This window comes from Pipra filicauda, unplaced genomic scaffold (genome assembly GCF_003945595.2).
Source record: "Pipra filicauda isolate LSUMZ 115617 unplaced genomic scaffold, ASM394559v2 scaffold107_size2268652_pilon, whole genome shotgun sequence".
In the NCBI taxonomy this organism is placed as follows: Eukaryota; Metazoa; Chordata; class Aves; order Passeriformes; family Pipridae; genus Pipra; species Pipra filicauda.
The window spans coordinates 512,302-526,242 of NW_024103518.1; the positions used below are offsets into that span (position 1 = coordinate 512,302).

The following is a 13,941-nucleotide window of genomic DNA, read 5'->3' on the forward strand; positions in this document are numbered from 1 at the left end:
TCTAACATGTTCTGCTTACTTTCCAGGATCTCGCAGTCCACAGAAGACCACTATCACTAAGCTTTTAGACACCATGGAGCAGTGGCATCTCAGGCTGGAAACAATTTTTTAGGGGGGGAGTCACTCAGCAGATGCAGCTGTCCAAACTGTTTTGGAAGATGCAGATCTGTCCTCCCCCAAGTCCATTTAAACAAACCCTTTTTAACTTGCTTTGAAATTTTGCTTTGTATTGATATTAACTATTTCTTGTGTCACAACATGCTGCAAGAGGACTATCACAACAGACATTTTCAAACAAATAAGAAAGGGTGAGATATGAAGGAGCAAGATTCAGGATGGGAACAGTTCCATGCATGGAGAAAAGCATACAGCAATTGGAAGGACTTTATTATATGGACTTTACTGTTATTATGTGGTTTCATTGTATTCCCACTACACAGTGCACAGTCTGGACATGCCCAGGCTTGCCATGAGTTTGCCTGCTCCCTGCTTCCCCCGCTCCTCCCCCTTTTGCCCGTGTCCCTATCCTGGTTTGTCCCCGCCACCTGTCTGTCTCATGCTCCACCCTATGTTCTGGCCCTTTCCCCTCCCGAGCTGATAAAAGACCGGGTGCACGTGTGAATAAAGGACTCTACCTGCATCCCACCTTTGTGTCCGGGACCCGTGCGGTGCCACCGCCCTGTCCTCCCCTTTCGGACCGCGGCACAGGACCATGGGGTGGACATGAAGGCAATGAAACCCTATAAAAAAGTTATCAGTCATGGGGGTTCTCATCATCATGGCCGGGCTTCACAAACGAAGATCTGGGAAGGTTCTATCCACATTTGCTACAGGCACGCTGGTGGCTTATGAGGCCAATACGTGACAGACAAATCCGATTGCAAAAGGCACAGCAGAAAGACTCCTTAGATGGTGTATTCTGCAAAACATGGTTCTTTCTGCATTGCCTTTTCTCCTCGAGGGTGATCCTGCGTGTGTTCTCAAAGGAGACAGCTGCGTTATAGATGGCGTGTCTCCAGGCCTCCCGATTTGAGGCCAGAGTAGACCAGTTATGGTGATCAATGTGGCCAAGGCTGAGAGGTTATCATAGTGATGGGTTAAATGCCATTGTTGTGTTTGCTGTTTGCTTTATGCCTGAAAGCAGCCAGCCTAACTACAGATACCTGATGGACAATCTATTTAAGTATGTAATTGGCACTTTAGAGCTGTTGCTGGCTGAGAACTATGTGATGTTTATCTGAACGGTGCAACCACACGGAGGAAAATGCCCAGTTTAGGCTGGCTCAGGAAGTGTCACAAGCAGATAGACAGAAGGTTAAGGAAATCATGTAACATCATTGACATGAGGGTTGGTGTGGGCTCAGCCACCAAGTTTTCTCAAACTATTGTGTTCCTAAGGCCTGTCTGTTGTACAATAGCAAGGAATGTTGCCAAATGCCACCACCACATGAACTAAGCTAGAAGTATACAAATATCTTAGCTGGCAGTTTTTGAAGACACGGCCTCAGAGAAGAACTTCTACAATGCAGCCAAAAAGCAGTGTAAGACCTAAAACCCTAAGCAAGCCACGGCAATGCAATGTCACTAGCTTGTTTCTCACAAAGTTACAGAGCCTGCAGCCTGTATCTGCAGTCCATATAGTTATATCATGCTTTGCTTGGTTTAGCTTTTTGTTCTTCTCGAAGTGCGCTGCTTTTCGACATTTTTGGTAGAAATTATTTTCTATTTACTACTCTTTTTCACAGTTATTTCATTCAAATAGAGTTCTTTGTTCTTACACACTTTTCTAACAGCATAAAATATTTACAAGCAGACTGTTAATTTGCAAAAGATAATCACAATGCAAACCTCTACATTTTAAAGGCTTTTGCTACACACATTACACAGCTTATACACTATGCATATTTGCGAAGAGTCTAATGCTGCTGCTTTAAACGATTAAGACCAGATTAAAGCTAAGGATGAGCTCTTTCAGGCTGTGTGTTAAAAAAGCCTCAATTACTTCTGATTGTGCACAAGACAAGGCGTGTTTTGAGACCTTAAACACAAATCTTTGAAAGAGCCCAACAAAGTTAGATGGTTACATTCTTACTGAAAGACAGCGGGAACTTGCCTCAGAATTTCCTGCTGAACTTCACTGAAGCCTCCAGCCGTAAAGTACTATTGATGGAAGTGCCGCGGGCCGCTTCCATGAGGACTTGAAACCAGATGTTCATGAAGTCTTAACCACTCTAGGTCTCAGGGAACGCCTTTTAACACTGACCACCATTCTGTACTGAGGCTGGTGAGGCAGTGATGAACCATAAAGTTGTTTTCAGGTTTCTCTGGAACAGCCTCTCAAAAGGCTGGGGCTGGGGCTCCAGGTCTTCCAAACTAAACAAGCTTTCCTTCCGGATCCAAGGCAGGGTCAGGTATAAATGGAGATATACCCTACGGCATGATCCTGTTGTACCGCATCTTTTCTCTCGTATCTGCAAAAGTTTCCAGAGGTGATAGAAGTGCAGGGTCCCATTAACAGAAAATGGGATATTGTCTCACTTGCTGAACTTCCCAGGGAGAATTCCCAACACAATCCCATGCTGTGGTAGTGCCTGGAAAGAAGGAACTCCATGGGAATCCACTGTGGTTCATTGCTTTCTGAAATGATATGTCTCTGTTTCAGAACTGAAGGATCTCAGCTTAGGTAGTGCATTCACAATGTACACAGGTTTACGTAGGTCAGACACAAATTTTTAAATACATTGAAAATAGTAAGCAAAGTTATATGCATTGAAACAGTACGTGAATAAACATTTGTTACGTGTGTATTGTGGGGTCACATTTTAACTACTTTAAATAGCAAACATATATATCCTCTCACAATGGTTATTTACTACTGCTTGCTTAAAATGCGTTGTGAAATGCCACAGTGACAACTGCCATACTATCTTTCACTAAACACGAAAAGTTTGAATAACAATGGAAAAAAAAATAAAAATACTGCATTGATATGACACGTTAAAGTTCCTGACAGTTAAAAGTTACTACTTCATTTTAAATATCCCCATTGAAACACATCTATTTGTATAATTAGTCACCTTACACTGTATACTGCAATACAATGTTTAGCATATTGTAAACTTTCACCAAACAATGAATTTTTAGTAAGAAATTGTACAAATATACAGCTATTTATACCACATATATATAAGGCCATTAACATAACAGCAAGATACATATAGAGAACTACAGTCAACATTACAACATATGTAATGAACTCTTCTCCCAGCTGACAATAATCGGGTTCATCTTCCAACCATCAGCAGTCTTTAGTAAATCTAAAGTTTCTAACAGGTTTTAGTGATGTCTTCCAAAATGAGTAAGTGCCAAATACAGTCTCAGCATGCAATGCCACTGTGGTGTGTGATGTCCTTAGATGTACATGGACTCTGTCCTGGCTGTTGGGCAGCATGAAAGGTTTTTTTCTGAGTCAGGTGCGTTACTGAATGAACACCCAAAACACATGATTGTTGATAAATAAGTCCTCAAAGTTAAATAAGTGGTTAGTGTTTTCCTCTGTGATTTAAGTGCATGAATATTCAAACTTCATGTGTAGTTTAAATCTAAAAGCCATGGAAAAGGACTTATCTTGAGGAGTCCTTTACTTACAGAAGTTCCCATTGTGAAACGGAGATTCATTTTTCTCAGTGATACACGAGGGAACATTCATTGGTGGGAAATCTTCCCTTGGCTTCTGGGTGTTGCTGCTGCTGGATTTGCTTCGACTGTGATCTGGTGTGGGCTGAATAGGCAAAGATCTGGCCACCTTGGATTTCACCAGGCAGCCACAAACAAGGCGAAAGAAGGCGCGACGCATTTCCTTACTGGCCAGGGTATAAATGATTGGGTTCATTGCAGAGTTGATGACCGCCAGAGCAATAAACCAGTTGGGTTTGTACAAGATAGAGCACTCCTTGACTCTGCAGGCCACATCGATGAGGAACAGGATGAAGAGTGGAGACCAACAGGCAATGAAGACACTAACGACGATCACGACAGTCCTAAGGAGCGCCATGGAGCGCTCCGAGTTATTGTGGTTGGTGACATTGCGACTGCTGGACTTAACCAGTATGTAGATACGGGCATAAAGGATGACAATGGCAACCAAAATGGCTATGAAGATACTAATGCAGAACACAACATACTTCTTGGAGTACAGAGGCAAAATTGTCGAGCAATCTGGTAAGTTGTTTATACAGTTCCAGCCGAGGATGGGTAGGGCACCCAAGGAAATTGAAATAAGCCAGCATGTACCAATGAGAAGGAACACTCTGTATTTTTTATTTGCATCGTAAGGCCTCATTTTAATCATGGTTAAATGTCGCTCAATAGCTATGGCTAGCAAGCTGAAAGTGGAGGCTCCCAGGGCAACAAACATGCTGCCTTCTCTAATGAACCAGATTGTGGAGGATAAGCTCAGAGTCTTCTTCCCAGACATAAGAATGTTTACTTTGTAAACAATCCCAGCTAAAAGATCACAGAGGGCTAGATTGCCAATAAAAAAGTACATGCGGTTGTGAAATTTATTGTTTTTCCATATGGCAATCAACACCATCAAGTTTTCCAGGACTATGAAACTACATAGGATTAGAAATGCAATAGCGGGCAGGTCTATATTACCAGTTGCCTTTTCCCTTGAATTAAGCTTTCCTGTGTAATTATAATGCAGTACAATTAGAGAGTCCATCTCTTCATTTCCTTGAGGGCTGACAAGAGCAAAAGGTGGCATGGTAACTGCTGCCATCATTTGTTCCCTGATGGATGCTGGACTTTTCTTTCCTCAGTATCACGAGAATATAGTTCCAATAATTTTCCACAAGAGGGAGATCAAGCCACGCTCCTCCCAGCACTCCTCTGGGCAGGCGTTGTGTATCCCCAGCTCCAGCAAGCCTTGCATATTAATTCGGGAGAGTGGCTTGCAAACCAGGCTCTGAAAATAAAACCAACAAATGCAACATAAATATCACCATCTTCCCATGTCACCCAGTGCTCAAGCTGCAAGATGCACCCAGGAGCCAAGAGAGAGGGATGGTGACTGTGGCAGGAAACTGAGGTAGAACATGGCTGCATGCCTACCAAGGTAGCTGTAGGGTAGGTAAGTCCAGACACATCTTGGCTGCAGAAGTATGAGGGCAATGTACAGAACTGCTCCAAAGTGTTTCCCCCTATGAAATCTCTGGTCCCAGCAAGACCCACTGTGCACAGCAGACAGCTCACTGATCCTCCAAAAGACCTGAGTGCACATGGTGCTACCAAAACACCACCCAACCCCGCAGCAGCGGGGAAAACTCTCTGCTTTCTAAGCTTGTGCTTGTTCCCCACGCAGACTCGAGGTAGGAAAGATTCTGAGAAAGCTGGTATCAAGTCTTTATGCCAGCATGCGTGTTGCCAATGCCCAAAATAACTTCCCACCCTTAATGGTATAAAATTATGATATTTACAATTGAGAAGATGCACTGAAAGCCAGTCATCATAAAACCAATCCTGCTTCCCATTCAAATTAGTTGGATTTCTGCTACCTTTTTAAAAACAAACATAGCAAGTCATATTTTTATAAGTTTTGCTTTTCTTTATGGTTCACTTTTTTTTTTCCCATTGCATATGTATACAAGTCATACATTTAAAGTTTTTGTTTGCTTGTTTGTTTGTTTTTAAAAATAAAAAATAGTTACACCCAATTTAATTGTCCTTCTCAAAAATTCTGATTTTCTTTAAGTTACAACATAGAATGAACTGCAATGTTTTCCCATGGACTTTGAGGTTCCATTTTTGCAGCAGATCCTTCAAACTTTTTTTCAATAAATATCAAGAGATCTATAGAGCTTTGTAAAAATATCAGATGTCAGAAGTACTTACTGTTTTACCAAAAATGTAAGAGTTTTGTTGCAGCATAATCCAATGAGAATTGAGGTCCGTGCCCCAAATGTATGCACTGAGGATGAAAAAACAGCCAATGTTTCAGTTTTCTATGAAAACCAGGGTGGGGATGAGGAAAGAACTTGTTTCATCTGAACCAAATTTGTAATTTTTTTTTCTGTGAAAGGTAAAAAAATAAGAATTTGTGCTGGATACCAGGACAATTTCCATTGGCCCATAATTAAGTAGCTTAGTTTGGGGAATCTTTTAAGAGCTAGAGCTCTTAAACCATACCATTTATTTACTCAATGAGCATTTTCCAAGCACATTAAAGACACTTTCAAAAGAGAGGTATCAAGGGAAGGGGGGATGGAACTAGATATCTTTAAGGTCCCTTCCAATCAGATCCATTCTATGATTTTATGATCCTATACAGTTTTCTGAAGACCAGAAAAATGTGTGAGCCACTGCCAACCCAGCAGTCTGCTTGGGGCACTTAAAAAGTGAGAAAAATATTTTCAAGTGTCTCTCAAGAGGATGAGGGGAGGAGCAAACCACATCCCAGAAGAATGTAAAGGGATTTAAAGGGATGACCCACACCCTATTTTTCTACTCTCTCTTTTCCTGGTTTCCCTCCTTCAGAAAGGACATGATCTGACAAAAGCCTACAGTAAATTGACTTGAATTCTTTAGTACACTCAGGGTGTTTTAAAATTATTTTCTGAGAAAATAACTGGCTATTTGCCCATTGTAATTTTCCCACTCTAGTTCATAGTTCCAAACTGTGGTGTCCTTGGTCCTTTTTTACTCTGAAGATGACAGCAACCACCTCACTCATTTCCCAGAAGCTGAACTGGGCCCTCGAGTTGTTAAAACTCTTTTCTGAAACATGGTAACAGTGGAGCTCTCGACAGAACAACTTCACCTCAGCTAAGGTTCAATGTAATTGTAATTCACTCACAATCTGCACACTGTTATCACATAAATTGTCACAGCCTTTCATTGTATTGGCTTATAACAAAATCCCACTGTGTCCATATGAATTGCAAGTGCTTTCCACTGTAAAATAAACAATTACATTTGACTTGAAAAGTGTTTGTTAATAATAGCTCAACCAGCAATACTCACCAGGCTGGCTGATGGCTGCCTGAGAGAATAATATTCCTAACATTTAGGAGCACCACACATAACAAAATAAATGTTTCTGGAAGTCTTTTTCAAGCCAGTTATCACACCGGTCTATCAAAGGGCAAATGCATCTCTTTCTGTGAAGAAAATTATATGCCATACGTAGGAGTTTATCAGCCACAACTCAGCAGATGCAAACTGTCATGACTCTGCTAAAGGCAACGGTGTTGTACCAGTTCCCCTGGCTGAAGGCAAGGACGATGCACTCAATCAGCAGAAATTGTACAGGGGCTCTGCCACTGTTAGAAATTGCTTCTCTTAAAATTATTACAGCAAACTTAGTATCACAAAAGTAAGTCTTTGCCTCTGACAGGCTAGTGAGAAGGCAGTGAAGGTTGTAACATTACTATCTGCCAGGACTCTCATGGAATGAGCATCACGCATGAGACACTTGAAAGTTAATATAAATAATAATGCAATAAATTAAAATTTATTCTCTTCTGGCAGCAACATTTCCAAGTAATATCTTTTAGCCATACCCTTCTTATGTATTTCTCTTGCTTTGTAGCCAGTAACTCAGAAAGCACAGTCTCCCTTTAGCAGTTAGAAAAATTGATGTTGGTTTTGCATTACAATAACAAGACAGCAATGGCCAGGTCCGGGATAACCTGTGTCACTGCTTTCTGACAGTACCACAATTTACTCTGCAAAACATGTTTGCCCCAGTCACATACTAGCTGCAAAGTGTGGACTTCAGTTCGGAATATTTAAAAAATAACCTGAAGAACCTGCCTGTGGCCTGTTGTTTGCCCAGCACTGCCATGGTTAGGTACCTCAGCACCCTGAGCTCTTGAAACCACCGGAAATGAATTTTATTCCCTCTAAAGCAAGGCAGGGGATCCCTATCGCTCCACCACCAGGTACCACTAGAAAGATAAACTAACCTCTCTGCATTGCAGGGGCGGTCTGGCTATGCTTCCTCACGGATGTGATGGCTAAAACAGCGACAGCTACATTACTCAAATAAAGGCAGTGGTACAATGTCAAGAACCACAGTCATGTGGAACCACAATCATGTGGAGGGCAAAATTCAGCTGCTCCTCCAGCTATTTGGCTTCCCTACTCCAAGGGTGGAGAGAGAAGTTGGGGTCAGCCATGAACACCAAGATATCCCCCTCCTGGCGAATCTCCTGGCCCACCCCATGCTTTGGGGTGTCTGCAGTGGTTAATGTGGTCTCCTGCAGAGGTCAAGGATCCTAGCAGGGTCAAGCAGCCTTTCAGTTTGGAGCAGGGGCTCTCTAGCATGGCTCATAAACCTAGATCCCACTGGGGTCTGTATGGTCTCTCTGCCACACATGCCATGAATAAAGCAACACTGAGTGGAAGGCCACAATCCCTTAACCTGCCCTATTGCAAGGCACATCTCCACTGCCTCTCCAGCTCAAACATATAATGGTACAGGCAGAAACTCAGAGTCATACCTCTCACCAGCTCCCCCGGCCAGCAATTTTCCTCTGGGAATGTGTAATTCCCAATGCCAGGAGGCAGCAGGGAACTTGTGATAATGAGGATGCCAAAACCCTTCAGCAACCATCTCCAGTACATCTCTGCTCTCTGTTTCCAGCAGGCACTCTGGTTAAGAGTTCCACAGGGACCTGAGGGCTTTTACCATCTCATGAGTCACTCTGTACTTTACATCTAAGAGAAATAAGAAATTTCTGTTTTCAAAAGAGTGAACCAAACTGCTCTCAATTTTCTGAAAGTCAAAGCAACAAGTGAGAACAAAGTGAGAATAGAACTTAACTTTTCACCACCTACTTTTGCCTGCACAAGAACGTATAATGCTATGCATTCAGTACACTCACTGTAATTTGACCAGAATTGTATTTTCCTGCTTTCCAAGTGGCCATGAACAGACTTGACCAAAGAAACTGGATGCTCCTTCACCACTACCACACATATTTCAGTTCTCCCTTCTCTGCCGTGTCTTTGACCACCAAAGAAAATTTTAAAATGGTAAAGACAATAATACATATCCAAAGCCAAACTTTTTTGTATTTTGTGTATTTGTACAGCCTTTGCAATTGAAAAGTAAACGTAATTTATCAGCTAGCCTCATTAAAAGAAAAGGCTTTTCAGAACAGCAGCACATTTCAATACACATTTCCACTGAAATTAAGCTGTGCTAGATGCAAATGAAGTTTAGACAATAAACATCTGTTGCAGAACAATGTCTTAGACAACTCAAATAAACGTTAAAAAGATTTTCTATTTAAGTGGATGTGCTGGCAGTTTACAGCCTCAGAAAAACAAATAGTTACTTTTCCTGACTTCTGGCTCTTAGATATCAGTTTGAATTTTGTAATTCCGAATAGCACGCATGCACACCCCCATCACTCCCGGCTGGTTTAATTCTTGCACGTTAAAGGGAACTCACTTGGACTTCTTTCCCCGTCTCCCAGCACTCCCGACTTACTCCCCCCGCCTCCAAACTCCGGGATTCCGTTCACAAATTTCCACTACTGCAGCGACCTGCACTTTCTGGAGGTGACAAACATCTTGTCTAAGTCACCCGACGTGCCCGCGGTCTCACAGAGCAACCACCACAGTCCCGGGGCTCCCACGCGTCCCGTGCCCGCCACCGCGCCCGTACCAGGCAGGCGGCGACGGGCCGGTCCGGCACCGCTCTCGGGGCTCGGCAGGACGGGGACACCTCGCCCTCCTTCGCCGAAGCGGGACGGCCCCGGCAGGCGGGCGGGGTGCGGGCCGGGCCGCCCCGGAGCCCCGAGCTGCGCTCGCCGCGCTCACCCCGGAGCTCCGCGGCCGCCGCATCCCACCCCGGGGCTGCGCCGGGCAGGACCGAGCCGGGCCGGGATGGGACGGGATGGGATCGCCCCGGCCCTGCCCGCCGCCAATCCCCGCAGCGTCCCCTCCAGGGTACCCCCCGACCGACCGACCTCCCCTCCGGGCTTTTCTCCGGCGCGTCCGCCCCCCTTGGGTCCTGCCTCCGGCACTCTGCTCCCGCCGCCACCGCCGGACAGGCTTCGCTCCCCGCTCCGGCGGCCCCTGCCTGCCCCCGTCCCGTCCCGCCCCGCCTCACCCCGCCCCTTGGCCGCTCACCGTGCCCCATGCCCGGGGGAGCAGAGCCGCGGAGCTGGATGCTGCCGGCGGGGCTCGGCCGCGGGAAGAGCGGGGGGTTTAATTCTTACACGGCGCGAAGGGCAGCCGGGGTGAAAATGTGAGACGGCAGAGCCCGCCGGCGAGTATTTGTAGCGTCCATAACAATGCGTGGTGGAGGGAGGAAGTTCTGGGTAGGTCTTACTCAGCTCGAGCGATTATCGCGTTCGAGAGAGGGTTTACGTGTGTTGCATCTGCCCCTCTGTTTGACCGTCTCCAATAATGAGACCTTCAGAGAGCTTGAATCGAGAGGCACATGGCGAAGCACAAGTGCTTCTGGTTTGACCCAGAGCTGCCGATTGCGGCGTGTTTCCTGGTAAGGTACCACTTGACAGAGTTATTGACTGAGTAATAGCAACTCAAGGACGGCGATAGGCACGCGGATTGCCCCAGTGACAGGAGCAGCGCTTTGGAAAAGAAGTTGGAACTTGGATCCTGCAACCGTCTAATTTAAAATGTACTTGTAAGATGCCAGTGGGTACAGCAAATCTTTCTGCCAAAATGTTTGCGGTGAGCTGGTAAACAGGAACACTACAACAACCTTGCAAAGCGCAGGCAGGCGTATAGGGTTGCCCAGTCGTCCCGCTGCAATCAGTGTTTTTCTTGAGAGCCTCCTGTCTGGACCTGAGCACTGTTGCACTCAGAGTTATGCCGTAGGCTCGGCTTTCAGGTCGCCTGCACTGCTGCTCTGCAGGGGAGAAATGTGCTGGAAGAAAGCAGAACTAGGCTTTTCATAGCCAAAAGTTTATGGCTTTTCATAGCCAAAAGAGGATGTAGCAGAACAAACTGCTACAGTGACTGCTTTTTATCTGCTGAAAAAGAGTAATACAACTCTTCTAGTTTAGGACTTTGATAGGAAATAAGGACTACACAGGGCAAAATGATGGTAAATTTGGTTCAAAGCTGATGGACCCAATGGACATGGCCCCACTTAGCTATGGATAGGACTATACACAATGTTTGATGGTCCTAGCCTTATCTCCTGTCCTCTCCCCTCATGTACTGTGTGGAAAGCTGCTTTCTTCTGTGGAATAGGAGAGGAGTGGAAAACTCCTTCCATGTCATGTAAAAGCACTCGCCACTTTTAGGCAAAGGGGAGCCCGGGCCTGTGAATCATTGCTCTCCCATTGCTCAGCAAGGCCTTGTCCTGCAGTTTCCCTGAAAACCACACCACGGAGGTCTGTATTTCTCCTGGTAGCTGCTTGCTACATGCCGTCAAGACCCAGTTCTTGTAGAGCAGATGTTTCAGTGAGCAGGCACTAGCTTAGCTCTGTGTTCTATTATTTTTGTTCTTTTCCATCTTTTTCCTTTGCTACCTTTTGCCTACTTGGAGAAGGGAGCCAGAAGAAATAGTCATTCTGATCAGACTGTCATAGATGAGGGGACAAGATACTGCCACCAGAAAGATCTTTTGGCAGTGGTGCCAGGAGCTGGTAAACTGTGTCCTGCTGCCTGGGATGGTTTTAAAGGGCCTTCCTTAGTTGGTCTTACCACCACCAGCAACCCACAGGAGCAGCCCACAGCAAGGCCGCACTACAGTACAAGGGAGTCACTTCAGAGAGGGGTGTGCATGGAAAATGGTGTATCCGTGGTGAGGACCAGATGTTGCCAAAGCAACTGTTGGCAAAAAGCTTTGGGGAGCTCAGCCTCTCTGGCAATAGCTGATACAACCCACTGGTTCAATTCCAAATGTCACGCAACAGCCAGTGATGCACGCCTGGAGAGCTTTCCACGAAGCTCTTGACCTTAAAGGAAATTACATTTTTGTGGCGTAAAGAGATTAATGACTAAGTAAGGCATAGAAAGTAAAGGAGCTGTAATGAATTTTCGTGGCAACAGAAGGTTAACAGCTCAATTTTCCATGGGCGAGAAGTCTTTTCTGCCCTGGAAATTCCTGAGTGAGTGGGCAAACAGGATGAATAATGGGAAAGCAGCCATTTCTGATGTTATTTGGGGTACTTGACGGTGAAACTAAAACTGAGAACAAGATGTTTCCAATATCTGGAGGTCCAGAGTGACCTGCTGATAAATGCTGTGTTCATTTCCGTGCTGCTGAGTGAAACATAGGAAAAACAGCTCCAATGATAGATCCACAAATCTGCACGGAGTGCTAACACTCAGAAGAGAGGTCTTTGTGGATAGCTCTTAGAAAGCGTCTGACGTTCATTTAACTGTTAAAGTGAAGCTGAATTCTAGGAATTATAAAGAAAGGACTAAGGAACAAATTGGAAAACATGTTTCTGCGAACTTGGCACGTTGAGTACCATGAGTACCTCTGGTTGCTTCCTCTCCTTCAGAGTGCAGTACAACACAAAAAGGCAGAAAAGGCAATGGAATGGTTAGAAAAGTCATCTCTGGAGGGAAAATCCAAGTTGGCTGGGTCTAATTAATGGTCTGAAAAAGGGAAAAACACAACCAACCAAGATGGAATATTTTAAAACACAAGGACACAAATTTCCGGCAATGTACCATTGAATTGTGGAACGCAATCAACGGGAGAGAAGAAACCATTAAACAAACCACATGAAACCGCATGGAGTAAAGGCCTGTCAGTGGCTCTTAAATACAATGAAAGAGCAGTGCAGGGCACAATGGGTGGGAGTCCCAAGCAGGGACTGTGGGTGCCCTGCTCGATTTCAGCTCCAAAGTTTCCATGGGCTGAATCCTTTCTGGGCTGTTTTCTCCTTTGTTGCAATTAAGTATGGTCTTGACTGTGGGGGCAAGCTATGGCACACTTAACAGTGTGTCTGTTGCCCACTTCTGCAGGTATTGAAAAAGGAGACATTCCTGCAGGGGATTTAAACTGGACATGGCAGAGGAAGAGGCAGCAGAGGGACTCGGAGGGAGATGGCTCAGCCGATGTCATTGGCTCAGCAAATGTCCTGGTGAAGTTACCTGAAGGTCCTGGGCCTCCCAGCACCCTCCTGTCGTGGGTTTTGCATGGAGAATAGCAGATTAAAGAAGGGGGTTTTTCCTTCTGTGTGTGGCTTTTGGTCCAGAGAAAGCAGTGAATGGTGAGTGCCATTGATACAGAAGGCTTTTCAGCACATGCTTAAAAGTCAAAAAAAGCAGTTAAAGCTACTTCTATTTACAGATAGATAAAATACATAAACATGCAATAAAAGGTGAAGTGTTACCCTCAGATGAAAGATATTGTGGTTTCTCTACAGAAAAAACAGTTCATGTTTCAAGATTAATATTATCCTTCTCATGTATTAGTTACAGATAAGTCCACTTTTTTTTCTGGTAACTGTTTAGAGTGTGATAAAATCTTGGTAATTTCTGTCTTTCAAGATCATGTGATGTTTTATTAATGCATTAGTTATAATTTCTTCGTTCTGACATTCATCCAATGCTTCACAGGTCTGTCATTGATTTCCTTACCTGGAGTTCCTGAAGCAACCCCTCATCATTTGGAAAACCAGCAGTTTATTTTTGACTGTTTTGGTGTGAAAACTAAACAGCAACAGAGCAGTTTTAAAACTAAAAACTCAAAATAGTATGATTTTATCTGATTCTATGATAACATATTTTAGCTCTCTACTGTTGCTGAACTATCCTTTTTATATTAACAAGATGTATTATGTATGACTTGTTACATCTAGGTGATGCAGTTCTGCAACATATTTTTGTTTGTGACACCATTTTTGTTCCTATTTCTGTGACTCCAACCTAGTCTTAAGCCAATATTAAATGCAATATTGTTTAAATTAGAAGTCATTATGAGACAAATTTAATTAA

At 44.3% G+C, this 13,941-nt stretch overlaps 1 protein-coding gene across 6 annotated transcripts; it reads right to left on the reverse strand.

The window, feature by feature from the left end:
• Positions 1-1,003: 1,003 nt before the first annotated feature.
• S1PR3 (sphingosine-1-phosphate receptor 3) lies at positions 1,004-10,327 on the reverse strand. 6 transcript variants are annotated; one of them, XM_039380391.1, is made up of 3 exons: positions 10,144-10,327; positions 9,461-9,564; positions 1,004-4,969 (listed from the first exon to the last, which is right to left on the reverse strand). In XM_039380391.1, the coding sequence occupies exon 3, from the start codon at positions 4,784-4,786 to the stop codon at positions 3,641-3,643; it is 1,146 nt and encodes a 381-aa protein (XP_039236325.1). In that variant the 5' UTR covers positions 4,787-4,969; positions 9,461-9,564; positions 10,144-10,327; the 3' UTR covers positions 1,004-3,640. The 6 variants fall into 6 exon arrangements, with proteins under 6 accessions (XP_039236325.1, XP_027598407.1, XP_027598403.1 ...); XM_027742606.2 differs by lacking the exons at positions 9,461-9,564; positions 10,144-10,327 and adding exons at positions 5,896-5,971; positions 8,505-9,444; XM_027742602.2 differs by lacking the exon at positions 9,461-9,564.
• Between the last annotated feature and the right edge of the window lie 3,614 nt (positions 10,328-13,941).

What these genes read in the sequence shown, in the direction of transcription:
- S1PR3 (XM_027742602.2), bottom strand. Translation starts at nt 4,786, where the DNA reads ATGATGGCAGCAGTTACCATGCCACCTTTTGCTCTTGTCAGCCCTCAA.